This window comes from Peromyscus eremicus, chromosome 10, assembly GCF_949786415.1.
Source record: "Peromyscus eremicus chromosome 10, PerEre_H2_v1, whole genome shotgun sequence".
In the NCBI taxonomy this organism is placed as follows: domain Eukaryota; kingdom Metazoa; phylum Chordata; class Mammalia; order Rodentia; family Cricetidae; genus Peromyscus; species Peromyscus eremicus.
In genome coordinates this window covers 26,556,733-26,580,115 of record NC_081426.1, presented here as the reverse complement: position 1 = coordinate 26,580,115, position 23,383 = coordinate 26,556,733, and the positions used below count along the sequence as shown (strand labels likewise).

General features: G+C 55.9%; 1 protein-coding gene and 1 long non-coding RNA gene across 7 annotated transcripts; one reads left to right on the top strand and one right to left on the bottom strand.

The window, feature by feature from the left end:
• Positions 1–76: 76 nt before the first annotated feature.
• On the bottom strand, positions 77–23,175 carry Smtn (smoothelin). 4 transcript variants are annotated; one of them, XM_059275620.1, is made up of 21 exons: positions 23,022–23,175; positions 21,240–21,345; positions 16,475–16,623; positions 16,043–16,136; positions 15,873–15,951; positions 15,684–15,781; positions 14,488–14,823; positions 14,332–14,404; positions 13,681–13,752; positions 13,105–13,599; positions 12,775–12,947; positions 9,810–9,962; positions 9,651–9,726; positions 8,459–8,623; positions 8,301–8,363; positions 8,029–8,110; positions 5,914–6,087; positions 5,591–5,708; positions 4,715–4,866; positions 3,733–3,801; positions 77–367 (listed from the first exon to the last, which is right to left on the bottom strand). In XM_059275620.1, exons 2-21 carry the CDS (start codon positions 21,288–21,290, stop codon positions 217–219), a joined length of 2,823 nt encoding a protein of 940 aa, XP_059131603.1. In that variant the 5' UTR covers positions 21,291–21,345; positions 23,022–23,175; the 3' UTR covers positions 77–216. The 4 variants fall into 4 exon arrangements, with proteins under 4 accessions (XP_059131603.1, XP_059131600.1, XP_059131601.1 ...); XM_059275618.1 differs by having other exon boundaries at positions 254–367; positions 3,637–3,801; XM_059275617.1 differs by lacking the exon at positions 3,733–3,801 and having other exon boundaries at positions 23,022–23,174.
• LOC131921020 (uncharacterized) lies at positions 13,334–17,117 on the top strand. Of its 3 annotated transcripts, none has more exons than XR_009381824.1 (4): positions 13,336–13,663; positions 13,855–15,246; positions 16,046–16,634; positions 16,773–17,117. It is a non-coding gene; the product is annotated as an uncharacterized LOC131921020 (long non-coding RNA). The 3 variants fall into 3 exon arrangements; XR_009381823.1 differs by having other exon boundaries at positions 13,354–13,663; positions 13,855–13,974; positions 15,191–15,246; positions 16,046–17,117; XR_009381822.1 differs by having other exon boundaries at positions 13,334–13,663; positions 16,046–17,117.
• Positions 23,176–23,383: the final 208 nt, after the last annotated feature.

Here is a 23,383-nt window from a genome sequence, read left to right as displayed (position 1 = left end):
CACAACCCGATGCCATTCCCCAAGACAGCAGAGAGAAGTCAGGATCGTTGAAAACCAATAATTTATCAAAACGCTGCGTGTGTACAAGGGGGGAGGGGTGTTTCGACAGACCCGGCGGCGGCGGTGGGCAGGCGCACTGAGGAGAGGGACGGAGGACGGTGCTGGGGTGGGATGGGGACAGCCTGCAGCGCGGGCTGGGCGGTGTGAGCAGAGTGGCTAGACATTCTTGCCGCGCAGGCGCAGCTCATGGCGCCGCAGGTGGTTGTACAGCGATTGCACGTAGGTGAAGACGCACTTGGGGTCGGGCTTTTTGCCCATGATCATCATGTCCTCCACCTCCACCAGGGGCACACAGTCCACCAGCATCCTGCAGGGGAAGGGGCACAGGAGTTGTTATCAGTGCCGGCCTGCTTTTTGCTGTGTCCCTCTGCCCCGAGGTTTGGTCTTTGCTGCAGCTTGTTGGTCTTTTCACAAACTCCAGACTGTCCATCGACTAGAAACACTTTCCAGGACCGGAAAGCCACAGCCAAACCCAGGGGCCATCCTGCCCATAGGCTAAGCAGATAGAGGAAAGATGGAGCTGGGGAGCGAGCCATGCCCCACCTCAGGCAGGCAGGTTCTGGCTCTAGACCCCAACTCCTCTCCGCAGGGCCCACCTGCTCATGTACTAGTTAGTATACCCCTGTTGGTAGAGTCTCAGCTAGGCCATTGTACCCCTGGGAGCCATCCCCTTTGGTTAGTCTCTCTATGGCCGGGAGTCCCTAGTGACGCGCTTTCTCCTAGGAACAGGTCTTCTACTGGAAATGGAGGCCAGGGGGTGTATGTCAGGAGTGCTCCTTTAGCCCTTATCAGCTGCGCTGGGAGCTGGGGGCAAGGGAGGCAGATGAGGACCCCAGCCATATCAGCTGGATCATCCACACCCTACACTGTGTTCAGTGTGCAACTGCCCTCTGATTCTCCTTCAGAGTACTGCACTCTGCTCAGCCTCACAGCTCAGAAGGGGCCAGGTTAGACCTGGTAATGGGATACAGGTCCTCAACCCAGTGTTGGCAACTGCTGCTCTTGCCCTACTGTAGGAACCTTTCCCCCACAGCTTTACGATGGGGTACAGGCTCGCTTTACTCTCCCTCCTGGCCTCTAGTGTGCACCTGCCCCTCGTTACTGCTGCTCCACAAGCTTACTTTGGCAGGGAAGGCAAAAGCAGATTGCTGCTGTTCCCCGGACACGGGCTAACCCAGGTTAACTGGTACCTTCAAACCCAGGACTGTGGCAGGGGTGGGATCGACTGCCAGCCCACCTAGACCACTTTTGTATTTTTGTGGTGCTGGAGATTGAATCCAAGGCCTCAAGCTTGAGACACAAGCTCCCGACCACTGAGCTACATCCCTAGCTCTTTCCCTTTTGAGATTGAGGGTCTCAATAAATTGCTGGGGCTGGTCTTGAAATCACTCTGAAGCCCAAGCAAGCCTCAAATTTGTGATTCTCCTACCTCAGCCTCCGGCGTAGTTGGGATCACAGCCCAGCTCCTCACCATGCTGAGAAGCAGAAAAGTTTCTGTCCGGGTTCTACCTCTGATCACTCACTCCTAGGTGCTGGATAAGACTCTGCTCTCTCCTGTGAATCTGCCCCTCACCTCTTAGTCATTCCTGACCTCATTTGAGACCTTGGAAGTACTCAGGATAAGTGACAGGTACCCAGCTTTACTTATGATGGGCTATGTGCGTGCTTGTGGGGTCATCCCCACCCCACATTTGGCTTGTTTATTCAGCTGTGCCATGGTGAAGAGGCGGCCTCTCTCTGGAGCATCTTCCAACTGCAGTTATCTTCCCAGGGATCCCAGCCTCCCTCCCCCAGTCCGGAGCTCCCTCCTGCCCGTGATGCCTCCCTGGAGACCTTATAAAGCCATTGTTTATACTGGGGTACATGGTTCAGGCTACCCAAGTGACAAGCCAAACATCAGGCAACTAAAGCAACAGCACGAAGCTGAGTCACACTTTCCTACCCGATCAGAGCTACAGTAGCCTCTTCAGAGTGGCCTGCTGAGCAGCAAAGTCCATATATGACCGAGAGACTGTACCAAGTCTGTTTTTCCACACCTGGACCTGAGTGTGTGTGCACATGTGTTCCTTCCCACCAGGGACCCTGGCCCAGGAGGGTACCCCAGGGCATCCTTGTTGACTATCTCTGAGTCACATATCTTCCAGCAATCCCTTGTCCCTTTGGACCTCTATCTTTACTTCAGTCCTGGTTCTGACCCCTTGTGGATGCTGGATAAGACTCTGCCGTCTTCTGGGATCCTACCTCTGCCTCCCACCTACTTCTGTCTACAAAACTGGTGGGAATACAGTGGTGGGGCTATAAAAGGAACCACGGGATGGAGAGTCTGGAATCATTCTGTGGCCTGAACTTGCTTTCTGAATTCCTTATCTGTAATGGGACAGTCAGTTCAGGTCAGAATTCTTTCCTGTGGCCCTGAGGTGAGGTGACCAAATGGGAAAGCCATATGGCTTAGGGGAGCCAGCCAGAAACATCTTCCTGTTGAACTGGACCCATTCCCAAGCTCCCCATTTTGGAGAAGGACACCACCAACTCCCCATATGGCACATTCTGAGTTTGAGTGTGTCTTGACCCTCCTTTCTCCAAACCAGATCAGGGACCCTGTCTTTCTACCTTTTTTTTTTTTTTTTAAGACAGGGTCTTGTAGCTGGGCAGTGGTGGCACACACCTTTCATCCCAGCACGTGTGAGGCAGAGGCAGACAGATATCTGTGAGTTGGAGGCCAGCCTGGTCTACAGAGTGAGTTCCAGGACAGCCAGGACTACACAGAAAAACCCTGTCTCAAAAAACCAAAAGGCAGCACTCGGGAGGCAGAGTCAGGCAGATCTCTGTGAGTTCGAGGCCAGCCTGGTCTACAGAGCAAGATCCAGGACAGGCACCAAAAACGACACAGAGAAACCCTGTCTCGAAAAACCAAAACAACAACAACAAAAAAAACCCAAAAGACAGGGTCTTGCTATGTCGCCCAAGCTGGCCTTCAACCGTGACCCTCAAGCGTCAGGCTCCTGCATGCTGGGACTGCAGGCATGCACCGCCACATCAGGCTCTGTCCCTTCCTCTAGTTCTGCTCTTGCTCCATCTTGACTATCTCAAGTTTCACCCAAGGAATGTTCTAGAATGCTAGCCTGAGCACGCCTCTCCTGTTCGGATACCGTTGACTCCTGGGTCCTCCAACTGTGGTCCTCCCTCTTCCAACTCTCATCGAGTCCTTTCCTTCCAGGTTATGCTATGTTCTCCATCTCTCCTGTCCCTGTCCCTGCTGGGCCTGTTCCTGTGTCTGCAGCTCCTTCTCCTCCTTCAGCCTGAACTGTTCAGATCCCAGTTGAGTTTTTCTCCTTTTTACAGATTGCCATCCTGGGCCTGAAGCCTGAGTCTGGGACCTCCTGGGCTCCCCTGCCGGTCTCCTCCCTTGTCATCACTACCCACTGGCAATAGTGTCACCTAGGGTCCTGCCTGTCTCCTTCGGCTTTTCTGAGGCTCCCCCCCCCCGGCACCTCCCCCGTTCCCCTCACCCCTCTCTGTGCACTGATGAGCAGATTCCGGTGAAATGGGACGGGTGGGAGAGGCGACATGTCTCACCGTGGGGCCCCAAGCAGGGGTTAGGACTTTTTGGTTTTTACCAGCCCCTTCTGGACCAGACAGCGGTAGAATTCCTGGATGTACGTGTACACGCACTTCCAGTCAGGCTCTCGAAGCCGCACCATGTCCTCTGTATCCAGGAGCTGCGGGCAGTCCGCATGGGTCCTGGGGAGGGGAGGGGGCCAGGAAGGGGCAGGGGGCAGGACCCGGTGGAGGAAGGAGGGAGAGAGGGCCAAGAGAGAAGGAGGACAGAGACACACACACACATACACACACAGAGACATGAGTTCAGTTACGGTATCAGTGCCGCATCTGCCAGCCTCCCGCATGCCCCCTCCCGACGGTGGACGTGCTGCTCACTACCCATCACTAATGGTGAGCGGTGCAGACAAGGGTGGGGGGGGGGGCAAACCAGTCACAGGTGCAGAGAACTCTTGGGGCAAGCGGGGACGCAGGGGGAAGGGGGGGGCAACGGCATTGGTGCCGAGGTTGGAGAGGAGGGCTGTGCCCCATGGAGGGGGGGTGAGGGAGGCGTGAGAGGAGTGGGGGAGGAGGAGGAAAAATCCTGGAGGGAACCAGAAAGAGAAGGGGAGAATAAGAAAAAGATGGAGGAGGGTGCTTGGGTGCAGTGTGCAGAAGGGGCAACGATTCCAAAGTGGAGGGCTTTTGATGTCCTATATAGGCCTATATAGGTCACTCGGGCACGGTGCCTGGGCCAGGAGCCTCCTTTTGGAATCTCCAGCCGGGATCCCGTGGGAGCAGGAAGCTCTGGTGGTAGTGGGAGGGAGAGCAGGACAGAGAAGTGGAGAGAGGAGGGATAGGGGCAGAAGGAGGAGGGAGAAGTTATGGACAGGGCCACCTGGTGGGCTGTAGCCTGGTTGGTAGGCGAGCCTGCCGCTCCTTCCTTCCGGTAGGCACCTGGCACACTCAGCGACAGGTGGGCATGGGTGGAGGAGGATGGAAACTCTCTGGGGGAAGGGGGTCTCGTCTGCAGACCCACAGTACCACTGGCCACTTCCATGGGGTCTCAGGGCTGCTCAGCCCAGCTGACGCCAGGAGGCATGGGGCCCATACTTACTCAGCAGATGAGAAGGCCATTTCAAAGTTCTGGCGCCTGTTTTGTGGGCTAAGCTGCCCATAGTCAAAAGCCTCTGGGAAGAAGTTGTGCACCAGGGCACAGAAGGCCATCCCATCACTCCAGCTGGAGGAGAAGTTCTGGATGTCCACATGCTATGGGAGGTAGAGGCGGGTCAGGACCCTGGGGGGCAACCTTCCCATGCTTGCTAACCCTCTCTGCCCAACGTTCTGGCACCCCAGACCCATGGCAGTTGGGCTCAGACAGACCTTGTAGCTTGCTCAAAATTATACAGTAAGTGAGTAGTCAAAACATGAGCCTTGGGGCTGGAGAGATGGCTCAGCATTAAAGAGAATGAGCTGTTCTTCCAAGGACCCATGTTCAGTTCCAAGCACCCACATGGCAGCTCATAACTGTCTATAACTCCAGTTCCAGGGGATCTGACACCTTCACACCAATGCATATAAAAATGAAATTAAATAAATCAACAAACAAACAAACAAACAAACAAACAACCCCATGAGCCTCTTCCAATTTGGTGTATGAATCCCCTGAACTGTGATTTTTAGGGGGATGGGCTACTGAGAAGCCCAATGCCACTCAGCTAAGACTATGGGCATGTTCCAGTCATTCCTCGCTTACATTTACTCTGTGTAACACTGGATGGACTCCAAGAGCCGGAGCCGTCCTTGAATCATGCCCACCAAACCCAAACGGCCTTCACTGAGCCCTTCTGGGATCCAGAGCAGGACACGTGGTCTCCCTGATACTTAGTTTTCCCATCCGAGAACGTTTTTCATGTTTCCTGCCAGAGTACATGGGAGCTGTGAACTAACTCTAAGGAGCAGGTACCAAGCTGAGGAGTTCCACTGGGCTCACCTCGTAGCCACGGGTCTTGGCTCTGCACCAGTCCAGCAACATCTGCTTGATGCTATTGGCGTTGGGGACTCCGAAGCTGGTAGAACGCTGTACAGTTGTACGGGGTGTGCCAGGACCACTGTGGGGGTAATGTGGGGGGGAGGGTCACAAGACTCCATTAGTGGGCCAGCCTACCCTTTGGACTCCTGGTCTAATCTTCCATGACTTTCTATCACAATTGGAACCCTGCTTCTCCCATCTCCAGTTCCACCCACTGAGCTTCAGGCCCTATCCCCAATGCCCAGACCATCTCCACTGGCCAGCTCACACCTCCTACCACTCACCCTGAAGAGCCTTCTTTCTCCAGTTTCTCAATCATGGCCTTGCGTGCTTGGGATGCTGAAGTCTTGGGCAGACTCTGTGCCTTCATTAACTCTTTCTTCTTCTCTGCCTGACGTTTCTCAAGGGCTGCCAGGCTGCCAGGACGTGGGCTGGCTTGGTCCTCTCGGTCGAAGATGCTGGAGGGTGACAAAATGAATGCTAGGTTGGAGGAAGAGTGGGGTCCACTCTCTTGGCACCAGATCAGGATCATTAGCTCAATGTTGTTGGTATTGGAAATGCCAAAACTGGTGCAGCTCTCTCTCTGTACGGCTGCATGGGGTCCTCCTGGGCTGCTATGGAGCAGCGTTTAGGAGAGGTCTTATACTGCATCAACTACCACCAGTGACTTCACTAACAAATGAAGGAGGGTAGGGGGAGTAGAGGGTGGTCTTAACAGAGGGTGTCCTCGTCACACCCATTTTACAGAGCAGTACACAAAGGCACAAACACAGGAGGCAGCCAAGCTTGTTTGATCAGGCTTGATCCCCAGCACTTTTCTAGGGATGTGTGTCCTACTGCCAAGTTCTCAGCAAGCTCAGAACCTAGGCATTATCAAGTAATAACAGTGAGCCAGACCTGGTGGCATGGACTAGTAATCCCAGCTACTGGGGAAGCTGAACCAGAAAGACTGCAAGTTCGAGAACCATCTAAGCGATAGACTGGATGAGTTAGGGAAACTCTGACTCAAAATTAAAAAATGAAAGGGCAGGGATGCGGCTTACTGGTGAAGAACTTGCCTAGGAAGCACAAGGCCCTAGGTTCAATCCCCAGTACCTAAACCAAACAATAAAAAGTAGTCAAAGCCGGGCGCTGGTGGCGCACGCCTTTAATCCCAGCACTCGGGAGGCAGAGCCAGGCCGGATCTCTGTGAGTTCGAGGCCAGCCTGGGCTACCAAGTGAGTTCCAGGAAAGGCGCAAAGCTACACAGAGAAACCCTGTCTCGAAAAACCAAAAAAAAAAAAAAAAAAAAAAGTAGTCAAGTGAGCAGCATGAAATAGAAACAGTGGTAGCTCACGCCTCTTAAGACTTTACTGTGTGTCCTTTTGTTACTTCTAGTGCTGGGGGAAGGAATCAGGGTCTCCTGTGTGCTAAGCAAATGCTCTACCAATGAGCTACACCCTCAGTCCTCCCACTGTGCTATTTAAACACCACAAGGGACTTTGATGCGTTGGTGTGCTCCTGGAATCCCAGAACTCCGAAGGTTGAGGCTGGAGGATCACAAGTTCAAAACCAGCCCGGGACACACAGTGAGACTCTGTCATGTGCCCACCTCTCCCCACACCGCAAAAATCCAATAAAAAAAATGTAAGCCTATAATTCCAGATACTGAGGTAGCTGACGCAAGTTCATAGCCTGTTGGACCACAGAGGGAGTTCAATGTCAATATAAGCAATTTAGGGAGAGACCCTGCCTCAAAGTAAAAAAGCAAAGAGGGCCAGCAATGTAGCTCAGTGGTGCAGTGCTTGCCTAGCATACATGAGGCCCTAGGTTCTAGTACCCAGTAACACACACACACACACACACACACACACACACACACACACACAGAGACAAAAATGAATAAATATGTTAACAAACTTTACAAGAGGTGAGAGGAATCCACACTATTTTCACTGACAATGAGGAAATAGAGGCCTCTTTTGTAGGATGTCAGAGGACACAGTTGCAGGTCTGGAATTTGCATTGCAGGTCACCAATTGAGAACTGGAATCATTGTGGTCTGCTTTCTTCCAGCCCTGTATCCTCTGTACTGTGGGGTGTACCTCTCCCTCACAAGTGCCTCAAGTCATCAACACATGGCCCAGATGTGGTTTGCAGATGTTGGAAGGTGGCAGTGCCAGTGAGTGGTGGTAGGTCACTCTCTAAGGCTCAGTGTGAAACCCAGAGCAAGTGTCTGGTCTCCACCAGCGTCCTCCACCCCTACCCTGTGGTGTGGCTGAGGATTGAGAGAGATCACAAAGCAAGCAGGACGTGTTTGGGACCTCCCTGACTGCGTGCTTATCCTCTCAGTAGGTCAACCTGCCCCTCTGCAGAATGGGTATGCAGTGAGGTCTCCAGAGGCACCGCCCCATGCTCACCTGCCCATCTTTTTGGACGAGGAAGAGGAAGAGGAAAAGGTCTTGGTTTGGACTGTGGTGCTGCTGCTGCTGCTGCCGCCATCTGTGGAAAAGGGAGTGAGGTGAGGACCCGGGCTGGACCTGAGGAAACGCGAGGGGAGGCTGCCATAGGAGAGAAGTGCCGCAGTAGAGAGGTGATGGTGAGGGTGCAGTTGAAGACACAGTGTTTAAGGAAGAACTTAAGGAGGTGAGCAGGCAGGCAGGCAGGCAGAAGAGGGAGCAGGTGGCCTTACTCTCCGAGCGCCTCACGAAACTTGACTCCACCGTGGTGGTGCGGGCCGTCTGTGTGCCATCATCTGGAGGGGCAGGAAACAGGACACAGAAGCGTGTGAAAGGTACAGGGAATCCCGCTGAGCTCGCCCTGGGCCCCAAGCCCTGCTCAGCCTCTTACTGGAGTGGACGAGCCGCTCAGTTTTGGTAACTGTGCTGACAGCTGAGCCGTCCGCTGCCCGTTGACTGTGCCTTGTGGTGGTCTCCGTAGCCATATTGCTTCGGCTGTCCCCTGGCCGGGCCCGGGCTTCCCGTAATCGCTGTTCTCGTTCCTTGTCCCTCTGGTCTGGGCAGGGGATGCCCCATGCATGCCCAGAAGGGCCGCCCAGCGCCACACAGCACACATGCACAGACACAAGGGGGGCACACGGGAGGGAGTGGAGGCAGCTCGTTAGAAACACCAATGGCACAGGAAAGCAGTGCCTCTCTGGGGATGGCTGAAAAAGGGGGGATGGGGGGACAGCCATAACTTGGCACAGAGCTGAGTGTGTGTTGGGGGTGATGGACTCTGCAGGTGGAAGAGGGAATAGAGAAGAGCTGATGTCACAGGGTATTTGGATCCAAGACAAGTTCCTATGGGAATAAGCAGCTGAGTCAGGAGGGAATAGCTGACATCCAAAGAGAGCTGTGTGGACACAGCAGTTGAGTGGTGGACCTTCAAACTAGCCTCAAGGAGAAGAGGAGCGACTAGAAGGCTACCTCGACCCAGGGGTGGGTGGAGGATGAGGAGAAGCAATCGGATCCAGGGAAAGAACAATTGAGAGAGAAGCTGGTGGAGAGGGTTAACTGGAAGAAAAAGTCAGTAGGCTGGAAAGGGGACATCGGGGCACATGGAGCACAGCGGTACCGCGCTTGTCAGGGACGCATGAGGCATTTGACTGCCAGCTGGGAGTGGGGTGGGGTGGGGGAGTAATTGTTCCCAGAGAACAACTGTTCCAGAAGTAAATCTAGAGTATGAGGGAGACAAGAGCCGAATCCAGAGAACTGCAGAAAGAGGAACTAGCCACACACAGGGGCAGAGGCTAAGGGAGGCAAGCCAGGGGAGAGGAGCAGCTGGGGGATTATCTGGATTGAGGCAAGGCGCACCCGACAGTGGGCAGCAATTAGACGCAAGGGGAGAAGGGCCGAGGGGAGTGACTGGGAATGTACAGCTGGACACAGGGCAGGGAGGCCAGGGAGCAGATGGCTCACGGGCAGATGACACGAGGAGGGCAGCTACTGAGCTGCAGTGTCCATGGAAGGACTCCCGAAGGAGGGAGGGGCGCAGCTGAGGGGTGGAGTGGCTAGATCTGAGTGGGCCACTGGCTCTCTACCTCTCTTTCTTTGTCGGAGCTCACGGAGTGCAGCCCGGATGAGCCTCCGCTCCTCAAAGTTCGTAGTCTGGTCCAGCTGTAGATAAAACGGTCGTTTGCGTACCTGGGGCCTGCCAATCCCTACCCTCTGCCAGCCCCCGCCTACCAGAGCCAACGTACCATCTTGTCCAGGACTCCTTCATCCTCAATGGCCATCAGCGCCTCGGCACTCAGGGGGCTCCGCCCCTCTGGGGCTTTGTCCACTCGGGTCTGCTCTGCGCCGTTAGCGGCTTCCACTGTCACAGAGGCAGGCTCTGGGGGATCTGGCTCCATCTACAGAGAGTGGAGAGGGTGTAGGGTTTACGCAGGGATGTGGGGGGGAGAGGATTAGATCCTGGGGCTGCGGGCATAGCACTGGAAATAACCATCAGCCTGCTAGGGCTGCTAATGTAGGTTGGCCATGTTGGTTTCAGGCTCACTGTAGTAAAACTGGCAGCTTTGTATAGAGTTTCCCACATATCGGAATCATACTAATCCAAATTGGTAGCAGTAGTAACAATGGTTTCCATTCAGTAGAAAATACCTGTATAAGCACTGGGGATTTTACTGTCCCTGTTATGACACAGGGGAAACTGAGGCTAGGCCCTCTGTGAGTGTGATACGGCCTGGGGGCACCAGGTCCCAGAGGCTCCTAAGAAGGTGGCTGACTGAGGCTACCCCAAGCCAAGAGCTCTCTGGAGCTCCATACCCTTTCCTTCTTTGCCCACCTTGCTGGGAACCAGTATCTAAGGGGCACCCAGCACTGACCTGTCTCCCCGAGGGGAACTCCCTCCCCCCTCGCCCCTTGAAACCAAGGCCCAGCTCAGCTACTATAGCCCTCCCCTCCTAGCAGGGCCTCTGTCGGTCATGATTGTAGGGAGAGCCAAGGTAGCAGCTGCTGTAGAGAGGCTTGGCCTGGTTGAAGCTGCAAGACAGCCACCGGGGTAAGAGCCCGGCACCTTCTTGCCCCAATCTTAGAGTACCAGTGTCTAGTCCTCTGCACAGTGAGGTAAACTGAGGCTGAGACAGTGTTGGTACATCTACAGACACTCAGCAGAGCTGGGCTCAAATCAAGTCCCTCCCACAGACTGACTTACGAGACTGCTCCTGCGAGAGGGACCCCCAGAGGAGCTGCGGCGGGTGCTAAAGGCAGGCGGGTGGGCCACAGGGGCCCCAGCATCCTCGGCTGCCTGGAAGAGGGCCTCGGGGTCGGCAGCAGCCAGCAACAGTTCACTGGGCTCTAGCTCAGACTCCAGGTCCGGCACAAGCGGAACACCCAGCCGCAGGCTCAGCACCTCCACCTGCCTGCTCAGTGCGTCTAGCCGCCGGCTCAGGGCGGCTGTCTCCGCTCGAAGCTCTTCAGCTGCCTGAGCCACGGGCTCTACAGTGGCTAGGGCTGCATCAGCTGCCTGGGTCACCGCTGACCGGCCTGCTTCAGCCACAGCCTGCAGCTCCTGTAATGCCTGGCTCAACCGTTCCTCAAAGGCCACAGCCATCTCAGGCCCAGGCCCTGGTACTCCCGGCATAGTGCTAGCGGGGACTCTTTGGGGTACAATGGTGGGGGCAGGAGCAGGGGCTGCTGTCTACGCTGGCAGCATCAGAGTCTTCGCAGCTGGTCTGAGGGCAAAGGCAAGGGCAGTGAGCCTGCCCCGCCCCTACTGGCCTCCCAGCCTGCTACCAGCCAGCTGGAGCAACTGCCCAAATAGAAACCTATTCTGGGCTCATCTATGGAGAGGATGGAGGGGGATGGGTAGCCTGCGCAAACAGGCAGGCAGGCAGGCTGCTGCACGTCTCAAAGATTACCGAGACCATAGCCCATGACCCATAGGTAGACAGACGGGAGCAGGGGGCAGGGAGCAGGGCATGGACTGAGACGCCATGTATATCAGCTGCGAGACTTCTATTTGCGGGACTCCTGCACAGCTCTGCTCTCATGCCATGCTGTTTCAGAAACCTTTAAACAAGCCAGGGAAATGGAGGCACAAAGAGGTGGGGTTTAAAGCAATCTGCTGGAATGGGGGCTTGGCCCTGAGAGACACGTCCTCTAGCCCAGCCACGGTGCTCAGATCCAACCCTAGCCACTGTGCAAGTGCAGCATGGACACATCATCTGCTCTCCTCAGATGGGGAGACAGGTGAGTTGTTAGTGCCAGAGCCGTCTTACCCTGACACCCTCCATTCTCCCCAAGAGCCTTGTCTGTAACCACCCCTCACGACACCCATCCCTATCTGTTGGGTCCTGCTTTGTGGCAAGAAGGCTGCTGTCGTTCCCATTCTCTTCCTGTTACCCCTCAGAAGACCCAGAGCTAGCTCTGTTTGACCACCTCACCTCAAAGACCCATTCAGTCTTTCATACAGCATAGAGGGCATTACCTGGGTAGCCCACTAGGAATCTCTTCCTCAGCTGAGCTCCCAGCCAGTTGATCCTGGGCTTGGGAATGAATAATAGAAGGAATACATCGTATTCGGTTCCCGTGGCACCTGCTAGGCTGGTGCCTCACTTGCCTGGTACCCCCCTGCCTGTCTGTCTTCATCAGTGGTTCTGCCCTGCCCCCATGGCGAAGATGCTAATCAACAATCTCCTAATGGACTAGGCGGAGCTTGCATTAGCCTGTGATCTGATCTGCACGTTGGGGCTGATGTCCAATGTTGAGTGGAAACAGGGAGATAAGGGGTGCCATAGGAAGAAGGCCCCACCACCTTCTCTGAGCCTCAGTCTTCACATTTGCTCATTAAGAATGAACTGATCAGTTTAGGTACAAGGATCAGAGGTCAGCAAATGGATCGAGGCATGGCGGCTCACACCTGTAATGCCAGCACTTGGGGTGGGGGTGGAGACAGGAGGATTACTGAGTTCAGGTTCAGCCCTTGGCTATGTCCTGAGATCACTGCCAACCCAAGGTACAAGAGACTCCACGTCAAACAAACTAAACAATAAAAGCCTCAGCACATGGGAAGAAGGACTTCAGATATGTCTTTGGGTGATACGGTGGTTCCATCTTAGCCATACCCCCAACATGGCGGAGAAGGCCTGCTAGCCCTGCACCCTTCAGCCGTCTCTGCAGGTGGTGGATGGTGAGGCTGGTGGAATGGGGAGAAAGGCTCACCTTGAAGTTGCAGCCTCCTCGGTTACCAGGGGAGGCATGGCTGAAGGTGGTGACGTGAGTGACACTGCCCAGTCGGGTCACAGTGCCAGGGCTGCTGACGTGGGTGACGGCGCTCTTGCCCCCACTGCTGGCGCTGAGAAGGGTCGGGGGTGTCCGCAGTCCCAGTGTCAATTCTGGTTGGGGAGAAGGGCCGCTGTTGGAGCCAGGTGGAGTGAGGGCAGTGCCAGTCAAGGTGAGTGACACCCTGGACACCGGCCCTAGCACTGGTCTCACATGCAGAACTGGGAGTGAGGGGTGGCAAGGACTCCGCCCCAGCAGTGAGAAACCTACCTGCTCTCTGGTTGCCTGTGGGCAGCAGCACCCGGCCTGTGGAGGCCTGGCCACGGCCATCCTTGATCTCAATGGTAAACGTCGTCTTCATACTGCCCCCGGATTCCCCAGTGCCAATGCCCACGGGCAGCGGGGTACTGGGCTCTTCTGAGCAGGGCCTGGGCCCCCCTGCTCTGTTTTCAAGGGACCTGGGAGCCAAGCCCCGCCCCTCAGGGCCCTCCTCTCGAGGGCAGCTCTGAAGCTGGGCCAGGGAAGGAGCAAGTTCTCTTTGCTTCTTGTGGGAGGAAGTGTCACTGGGACCTCGAGAGGAGGAGTTGCTGGAGGAGGAGGCAGGGGTGGTGCCGACCAAGGAGGGGCCCAGGAGCCTTGTGGGGGTCAGTGAAGTGAGGGCTGTTCGGGGTGGGCCATCCTGGAGCCTGGCAGCCACAGGAGAATCAGATGTGAACTTGCGGACGCGGTCTCTCACGGAGCCAGCCCGTTGGAACTGGGACGGTCCTGGAAGAGACAAGAAGGCTGTCGGTGGCTGGGTGGGATAGGGACTGCCCAGAACCTGGGGATGGTAAATATGGGCAGTACCTCCATTTGGGGTTGGCTGTTGGGGACTGAGCACAGATAGGGAGCGTTGGCAGGGTTGTGGTTTGGCCAGATCTGGTAGGTTGGTGAACAGGTGGCAGCCATACCGGAGGGAAGAGAAAGAAAAGTAAACGGTGGGGTGGTGTCCATGTCACATTTATCTCAACCCCTCTGCAGCCTCCTCACCACGGTCAGCACACTCACTGCCGAGGCCTGTCTATTCAGCTCTCTTGGAGGCTCCTCCTTTCTCTCCTGCACTGACCCCCAGGATGACGTGGACACTCTTAGGAGCCAGGGGTAAGTTTGGGCCAGAGGAAGGTATCCAGATTCTCCTTACTGATGAGACTAGGGGACAGCCCCCCCCCACCCCCCAGCCAGTACTGCCCATAGATCCAGCTGGGTGATGGGTGCACTCCCTTATTGGGGAGAAGAATGTGCCTGAGGCCCGTTGCCTTTCAAGGCTGTAAGGAGGCCTCTGGCCATGGGTGGCAGGGGCGGGAATACCTCAGGGGCAGTGGTGGGGAATGTCAGGGATTGCCTGAACCCAAGAAAGCTAGAGCTGCTGAAGCGGCAGAAGCCATCCTCCAGGCAGGGAAAGGGGAGCAGGAGCAGGGGCAAGCAGACGCCTGTAGCAACCTGTACAGGGATCCTCACCTGTTCTCTTAGTGCTGGAGGAGCCTCTGGCGGGGCCCAAGGTGCTAGAGGGCTCTGTGGGGCCAGGCAGGGGCTGCAAGGGAGACACCACATAGGAGGGGGCTCTCAGACCAAGGAACCCACCTGCCTGGCATCCCTGCCCCTCACCAAACTCACCTTGCTGATGACCTGCCCCTGAGAGCTGGGGGGTGCTGGTGACATGGGGGGCTCAGGGCTGGGAGTTCTCGAAGGACGAGGCAGCGACTCAGAGCCGTCTAGAGCCTCAGCAGCAGGGCACTGGGCTCCGGCGGGTTCTAGCAGAGGCTCGGGAGAAGCAGTGGTGGGTGAACCGTCAGGCGAGGCAGGTGGTGAGCTGGGCATGCCCCCAGGCGGGGCCCTCAGCAGGAGTGTCACCGTGGTCACATCCTGGCTGGTGTCCTCAGGGGTGGGGGCTGGGGTTGGGGTTGGCTCTGGCGCTGCTGTCTGCTGTTTCTCTTGCTCTTGCTCTGGTACCTGCAGCGGACCCACAGGATGCAACCAAGGTTTCTCTGACTCCGAGCGCTACCCCCACCCGTGGAGCTGACAGAGCAGGCCATGCAAAGCAGAGAGGCTGGGCACGGCTTCCTGTGGGCACACCTGCATAAGGAAGGCTAGTCAGTGCCAAAGGTGGTTTGACAACCACCAGATCCTAATTTAATGGTTGGTGCTAGCAGGAGACTGGCTGGGGACTCCTGTTCCTAAAGGACCTCTAGACCAGAGCTCTGGACTCAGCCTGGCTAGTCAGGGAGAAGTCGAGTTGTGCAGAACTGGCCAGCTAGCATCCCCTGCTGGCCATTAGTGGCAACCGTATGTCTTGACTTCTCTCCCACACTACCTCAAGAATAGAGATGACACAGAGCACCGCTCAGCAGGGGCCTGACGTCAGGCCCTGGTGAGGTAAGGATGCAGGTTGTCTGGAGGGGAAGGGGCAGCATGGGATGTGTTTAAGCAGGGGAGCTACCGGGACTAGACTTGCGGCTGCTGAGCACAGGCGGGGTGGGAGGGGGAGGGGTGGGAAGTAGGAGTGGAAGTTGGAGAGGGGCCAATGTATCCATAAGAGCAGCGATAGGGAAGGAACAGTAACAGTTGGAGCTGTGTAGACAGGCTGGCTTTGAGAGAAAAACCCGAGTTCAAGGTCTGGAGTGGAAGGCACATGGCTGGAGTCGCCTGAGAGAATAAGAAATGAACTCCAGGGTTTCCCCAAACACTGGCCAAGGGCCAGCTCCCAGTCAAATGGCAGTGTAGCAAAGGAACACAGGCACTGTGCCCTGTTCTGTTGGCAACAGGAGGCACAAGACACTGGCCCATCCTCCCTCCACACCCACACTCCTTACCTTACCAGGGTCCAATCTGTGAGCTGCCTGCCTCCTGCTGTCCTCCCGGGAGCCGCTGCTAGGAAGTCTACTGCACAGTCTCCCAGCCAAGGTGGCAGCTGGAGGGGCCGAGGCAAGTGTCAGGAAGTGACCGGCATGCTATAGGCAGCAGCTTGCAGGGCAAGGGTGGGTCTAGGGCAGGGTACCTACCCTCGATCTCCTGAGCTCGCACACGGCGGATGGCAGCTCGGATCAGCTTGCGTTCCTCGTACTCACCGGCACTCCGAAGCTGTGGGTGACAGGCAGGCCACAGGGGATAGACTGTGGAGTCTACGTCTTCATTTACCCTTCCCCTACCCCTTGCCTCCCCCGGGCCTCACCAGTGTGGTCAACTCCTCCACGTCATTCATGGACTCCAGCTTCCCTGCCAACCGTGTGAGGGCAGCCTGCTGCTCAGCTTCCCGCTGTTGAGAGCTGCAGAGACATCATGAGCCTAATTACCATCGCATGACAGGGGCCAGAGGATGTGAGCCCAAGGAAAGGGTCAGGGTCAGAGGCCTGAACCTTGACAGAGAGACACGGAGCTGTCTGGGCAGAACCTCTGAGCAAACAAACATCGATATCTATACATCTGTGGACACAGGCACGAATGCCACATGCTACCCACACTGTACAGCCACAGTTGGCACTTGGTCCAGACCCACAAATATCCTGTGCACGCCAATGCTCACAGGCTGTGGACACACCTGTCTCCACATGAGCGGATCCCTGGCACACTTGCACTTGCAAACCCCGCCCCCTCTGCCACTCACTGTAGCCAGTTCTCCTTGTTGTCCTGCCGCTCGGCACGGAAACGTTTGGATGCCAGAGCCCCCTCTTCCCGTTCCAGCTCCTGCCGCTGCAGCTCCCGGATGGCGGAGCGGATCCGCCGCCGCTCTGCCAAGTCTGCTGTGACCTCCAGCTGCAATGCAGGTGGGAATGAGGGGTAGGGCATTCTGTCAGGGGCAGAGGACTGGCACCAGCTGCCCACAGTTCTGCCTGGGGCACAATGAGAGGCTTGTCTCCAGTCTCTCTACCCTAAGCCTTCCACGTGCCTGCCTCCCACTCAAGATCTTTAGGAGAGACCTAGCTCATGACGCCAAAGATCCCGAGGAGCCCACTGTGCACTGTGGTACACAGACCACCTTCTGTGAGTGCAGAGCCAGCAACCACCCACCCAAGCCAAGCGCCAAGCAGTCAGGCACTCCTTTATGTGACTCGACACCCGCTCTCCTGAGTCTTTCGTTAGCCTTTTAGACCCGGGAGCCACAGCAGGAAGAGTGTGGTCACCCTTCTGAGCTACCAACAAGGTCCCTGGAAAGGGAAGGGTGATTCAGGTAGCTGAAGTCCCCTGGTGATCTAGTCCCAGAGTAGTAGGGCCCTGCTGGGAAAGATGTTAGGTAGGAAAACTGAGGCAGAGGAGTCCTAGTTCCCTGGTTGGCTAATGGTTACTTTTCCCTCTTTACTAGTCCTAGCCACCATGGAAGAAGTGAAGACCCAGAATGGGAAGGGCTGGTCCCCTAGAGAAAAGGACAAGGCAGCTAGCACCAGAGTCTACCTAGAGCCCCCGGAGGTGTCCACAGAGTATGGAAGCTCTCATCAGCTTCTCAGCTCAGCAGTTCAAGGAAAATTGGGGACCTGATAGAAACAGGTTCAGAAAAGCGCACTTCCCCGTGGTGTGCAGGCAATCCTGGTGCCCTCCCCACACCACCTGGCACAGTGCCCCCTCAAAGGGATCCTGGGGAAGAGGCCTGGCTCAGGGCTGGCTTACAGGGCGGTAGCAGAGCCAAGCCTCCAGTATAGGTCTGGTAGGCAAAGAGGAACAGGAAAAGTGCCGGGTGATTAGCTCTCCCTTTTCAGTCCTCTTCCTTGGTCTTTCCTTCTCAGTTGGGGAGCAGGTGGAGAGTGGGCAGAGGTGAACAGGCTTCAGTAGGGAGTGTGAGCTGGTCCAGTTTTGCCACTAGCCAGCTTGTCTTAATCTGAAGAGAGCGGGCAAAGCCTTGGGGGGCAGTCTTCCAAGATCCACATTCCTGAGGAGCTAGGGAGAGTCAGTCCCCCGAAGCTCAGGCCAGAGGCCCTATCAGGTCCCAATCTTGACTCTACAGTCAGGGCATATTCCTTAACCTCTCTGTCACTACTTCCTAATTTTCCAGGTAGGACAATGACCTTTGGGACAGAGCAGGAGCTGGGAAGGGGGCAGAGACTCAGAGGTGGTCTCCTCTGTGTGTACAACATGCATATGCATATGCAGAACGCATCACCTCTCCCCTCCGTTCTAGTCAGCCAGGAGTAGGAGGCAAAGACAAGACAGAACTATTGGTATATTTATTGAGACCTAAACTGTGTCGGACCCTGCACTAAATCCCCACTTGTCATTTCTGTTTGTTTGTTTGAGACAGGATTTCTCTGTGCAGCCCTGGCTGTTCTGGAACTCACTCTGTAGCCCAGGCTGGCCTGGAACTCAGAGATTCGCCTGCCTGTCTCTGGAGTTTTTTCCTTTTTAAAGATTTATTTGTATTTATGTGTATGCGTGTGTCTGTATGAGTGTATGCTCCATGTGTATGGGTGCCTGTGGAGGCCAGAAGAGGGCATCAGATTACCCAAAGCTGGAGTTACAAGTGGTTGTAAGCCACCTGATGTGGGTGTGGGGGGAACCAAATTTGGGTCTTCTGGAAGAGCAGGAAACGCTCTTAACTGTTGGGCTCTCCAGCCCCTTTATCTATTCTTGATACATTATTTCCATCTGATAAGAGGGAAATGCGTTTCTTGTTTATGGTCAAATAACTTGAGACGTTAAACGTCAGTCTCTCTGACTGCAAGGTTTGCCTAAAGCTGAAGATAACAGTAATGCTGGAGTCTCTGTCACGGTGGGAACTTTGATGTTCTATACTGAAGACCCCTTGAGCCTGGTCTAGAAATGTCAAAGCCTTAGGAGACCTTATTACAACCAAGGGAAAGATGCTCACTTCCCCGAAATATTTGGAGATTGGTGGCCTTGGGGGACAGCTGGTCCAGAGGGTAAAGGCCTGGAAATACAATAACTAATCCTTTCTATCACGGGTCCCCATTTCCAAACCCCGGACAAAAAGAACAAGATAGGAACTTGGCCATTTCTACAACCCCTGGGTACCTCAGTGTCTCGATCTGGAAACTGGGATCCTCCCTCTGAATCCTGTAAGTGGATGGCGTGGCTGAGAGATGGACCTCACTCTGCTGGCCACTCTCTGGCATGATCTTTCCTTTTGGGACTGCGGGCAAAGCTCTGACCAGTGTCCCTGCTGTGTGTCTTGTGTTCCCCACCCTCTCAAACACCAAAGGTCAGATCACAGTGTTCCTACTGTGTCCAGAGTTCCCCACCCTCTCAGTAACCCCCACTGTGTGTAGAGGGGACTGTGGGAGGGAGGGAAGGAAATACAAAGAGCTATTGTCCACCAGGGGGAAGGGGACGATTTCTGAAACTGCCTAGTGAAATTCTCCTGGGAGGAAAGAGGGTGCTTCCTCCTCCTGCGGGAGGCTGGAGAGGGGGCGGGACTGGGGCTCCGGCGCTTTCTACTCTTGCTGCTGGGGGCGTCCGGCCGACCTAGCGTCTCTGTAACTTTAGTCTCTCCACCTGCCCAAGAAGCGATTCTCCTCCAGATCCTCCCTCAATCCCAGATCAGAGATGCCTGCAGTGTTGAGAGCAACGGGGGAAACGCCTCGCCAGGGGGCGCTGAAGGGCCGCAAGCTGCGGCCACTAGCGCGGGGCTCGCCCACGCCCCACCCACCCAGTCTCCAGCCGGGCGCTGCTGCTAGGAGCCCGGCAGGAAGCCCCCCGCTACCGCCGGCTTTAACGCCCCATCTGCAAAGGAAGGGAGGTTCACAGCCCCTGAGCTGCTTCCCCAGGTCACCCGGCCGGGAGGTAGAAGGCGTGCAGACACGTGGCAGAGGGCACACGCGGGCGTGCTTGTCCCCGGGTGCCCCTGTCCCACGCAGCCCACCACCCCGACCTCAGGAATGTGCGGGAGCGGGGCCGGAAGCAGCTGCGGCTCCCCGAGTCAGCTGGGCACAGCTTTCCCATATAAGGCCGGGCCCCGCGGGGAGGAGCCGGGCTTGGGACGCCCCCGTTCCTGCCACGAGGCCGGAGGGTGGGACCCTCTCACAGCTCTGGGGCGCAGCAATGGCGGGCGCGGGGAGGTGGAGGCGCAGGGCCGGGGCGGGCCTGGGGCCCCGGGGCCGAGACGGGGTCAGGTCTCGCTTGTCCTTTCCTCCCAGGCCCCGGGGCCGGGAGGAAGTGCGTCTGTCAACTACTGCTCCCGTTCTTCCCTGTAACTTTTCCCAGCACCCAAACCTTGCGTGAGTGGGATCTGATGCTGGAGAACCTCTGAGATGAGAGTGCATGGACACCCAGCCTGGCTTCCCACGAGGACTCTTGACTTCTTGAGGGACGGTGAAGATGGCTGGTGGGCGCCTTTGGAGACCCAACCCCATCTCCTGGCTGCTACACAGCAAGGAGTGGCTGCCGTGAATGAGGTTAAGAGGCTGGCCCCAGGACACACAGGCCAACTGCCTAGGGGGATGAAGGCAACTAGGCCAAGAGGTCCCAGCCTCTGCCTCTAGGGGCAAAGATGGGTGGTGCTGTGGGACACTTGTAGAGAAAGTCAGTCTCTACTTTTCTGCCCTGAATAGAGATCAGGGGCTGGGTGGTGGCCGCTCTCCCCATGGCCTACTTGCATGGCCTTGCGGATGGACACACATCACTGCCCTGCTGTGTTGTCCTACTGCCTCCCTGTACACCGGGGTAGGAAGAAGGTGGTGAACAAGGATGGAGTGGACTACTCCAGCCTCTATCCTCAAGTTAGGGCCATACCTGGTTTCACCCCCGTGCTAACACTAGCAACCTTCTTTTTTTTTTAAACAAGTTAAAAAAAAAAAAAACCTGAGGCTAACATAAGAAAACAACAGACTAGACATCACAGAACCCATAAGAGCCCACAGTCTATTTCTCTCTCATGGTTCTTCCAGACTCTGGGTATCCCAAGATCCCCTTTGGAGTTTGGACCCTGGTAAAGCTTTTAACCTGGAGCGTTTGGGTATGTGATTTCACCACACAGAGTGGCGGTATCCTGGCTCTCAGAGCACGTGTGAACGTTCTGTAAGATGGTGTACTCAGCAACCTACTGCTGTGTTCTGGTTTATTAATCATTGCTGCTACCATTATCATTGGGCAGGCTTCCAGGAGTGGGCAGTGCCCGGGCTGCCCAGGAGAGGCAGATCCAGCCTTCCCACACCTGTGGCAGCCCATGGGTGAGTCCCCAGAAGTTACTGTTTAAACAGATGACAGTTGGAGGTGGGTAGGGACCAGGTCTCGGCACCGGACACGGACAGGCACATGCCACAAGGGCCTGTGGATCGGCCAAATGGAACCAACCTGGCGCCGATCCTTTACCCTCTCCTCCAAACCCCTCCCTCTTCCTAAGTAATGAAAAGTACAAAAGTAGCGGCCCTATATCCCAGGGCTGGCTCTTGCCCACCCCACTGTACAGTAATAGGGCTACTTACCAGTTTTCGGAGGGCTCCCTCATCCAGCCCAGCTAAGGCCTCGTCTGCCATCTTGCTGGCCCCTAGCTCCTTATGTGCGTCAGCTCCTGGTGGCACTCGGGGAATTCTGCAAGAGGCAGACATGAGTTAGACTGCTGGAGCTTGTAGAAATCTCAGTCCCTTGGGTTTTTTGCCTCGATTTCCCTCTCTAGCCCATGAGCATTCATTTCTGTCCTATCCTACCCTGCCAGGTGGCTCCTGGCTAGGAACTGTCTTCTGCCCTCCGGTGGTTTGCTGAAAAACTCACTAACCAAGAATAGGTGTTCCTGTTCCAGCCTCACCAGCTTGGCTGCCAGTCTGCCCTGTGGTCTAAGTTGGCATCCTGACTAAGCTCTAAACAAGGAGGGCATGGACCTGGATTGAGAAAAGGAATCGGCAAGGCCCACCCAAGCTGTTTACCACCAGGGGGTGCAAGCCGGTTCTCTAGCTTCCTGTCACACCCACTCATCTCTAGGGCTGCCCAGCCTACCCCTCTACCTGCCTTCTCTCCACAAACTGGGCGTCTGGCTGTGGGCTGAGTCCATGTCCAAGTCTTGCGGCAACTGTCACTCATTCCCATAGGTCTGGGAGCTACTTGTGTCTTATCAGTTGTTGGAGCCAGCCTTCTGCGTATATCCATTTCACGCCTTTCCTCCCTGTGACACCAACTGGCCTGACCTTCCGGAGCCAGGTGTCCAGCTCTCCCTGTCGGCTCACACACTTAGAATCCACTTACAGTTCACTTCCCAACTGAAGGGGCCTTGGGGAGCTGAGGCACCCAACCTCTGGACTTCAGGCAAACTGAGAGGATGGGAGAGGGCCAAAGATTCATCACAGGGGGGGTCAGTAAAACTCACAAAGGGCAGGAAGAATCTAATACAAATTGTGGTTATTTCTGCCTTCTGAAGTCCCCTCCCAAAAATGCCGCCAAGACTCCAGGATGTTTGTTTCTTGCCCATCAAAATGGATCCCTAAACCTGGTGCCAGCCTTCCAGCCCAACTCTCTCCTTCCTGGAGCCCCGGAATCTCTGGAATTGGAGAATCCATGACCTAGCACACCTGGATACTTAGTTAATGTGGTGACTGAAATGGCCTCAGGACCCCCACGTCCATTGATTCATCCCCAAATCATCCCTTCTCTCTACAACAGTCACTTAGTGTGAGTCACCCCATCCGGTGAATGGGTCTGGGGGAGTCCTAATGCACACTAATTGGAGTTTGAAGAACTCCGTCTGCTCAAGTCACTGCTTGAGCTCACCAACCATTCTTAGGGTCTTTGCCTCCTAATCTAGCTACTCTGTCTGGGTAACTCCCCTTCCCCAATGACATTTAATGGTCACCGGTCTTAGATATTGTGGACATGCTGGGCTTCCTCATGTTGGGCAAGGGTGTTCCTAGTACCACTCTGCTCAGAAATTCCTGTCACTGCTTGCCACCATTCCCATGGCTTCATGCTACATAGTTTGAGGTCCTGGAGATTGTTAAGACCCCGCGGGAGGGGGTCGGGATGTAGGAAAGCTTCCTCGAGGTATCAGTTCCCCACAGATTAGTGTCTCTGAGGATCGTGGAGCCTCCCTCTTCAAGGTCCATAGGTGCCTTCCCTAAGGTCTCAGAACCTTAATCCTGTGGCTTAAAGCTCCCGTAATTTGGTTGGGGCTCCCGGACCTGGGAGTTCCAGAATCCCTGTCCAGACATCCAGGTTTCACCACTCCACCCCCGGACTCATCTAGACTCCTAGGGTCGCCCCGAGATCCTCACACCCACCTCTCAATCCGACCCGCCCTTTCCGTGCGGTTTCGTGTTAGTTTGCTCGGGACCCGGCAGATGCAGAGGAGACGGGCGGGCGGGCGGGCGGACAGGAGGCACCACAGCCCAGGATCCCAGGCCGGTTCAGCAACGTCCCCTGGACTCTGCGGCAGACGCCTGTCCCGCGGCGCCAGCCAGCTGGCTGGCCCCGCCCTGCCAAGCCGTCCCAGCCAATTCTCTGTTGGGTCCCGCCCCTGCTCCGGTCCTATTGGGGAAATTCAATTTTTGGGCCCCGCCCCCGCTAAACTCCCGCCCCGCCCCGTCCAGGGATGTTGGGTATTGTAGTTTTTGGGGCTGCTGCCGCGGTGTCCTCGTCCTCC

Coding starts and splice junctions, on each gene's coding strand:
- Smtn (XM_059275620.1), bottom strand. CDS start 21,290: ATGGCAGACGAGGCCTTAGCTGGGCTGGATGAGGGAGCCCTCCGAAAA. Junction 14,405..14,487: donor AGGGGCAGGTCATCAGCAAG/GTGAGTTTGGTG, acceptor TCTCCCTTGCAG/CCCCTGCCTGGCCCCACAGA. Junction 5,709..5,913: donor GAGAAAGAAGGCTCTTCAGG/GTGAGTGGTAGG, acceptor TTACCCCCACAG/TGGTCCTGGCACACCCCGTA.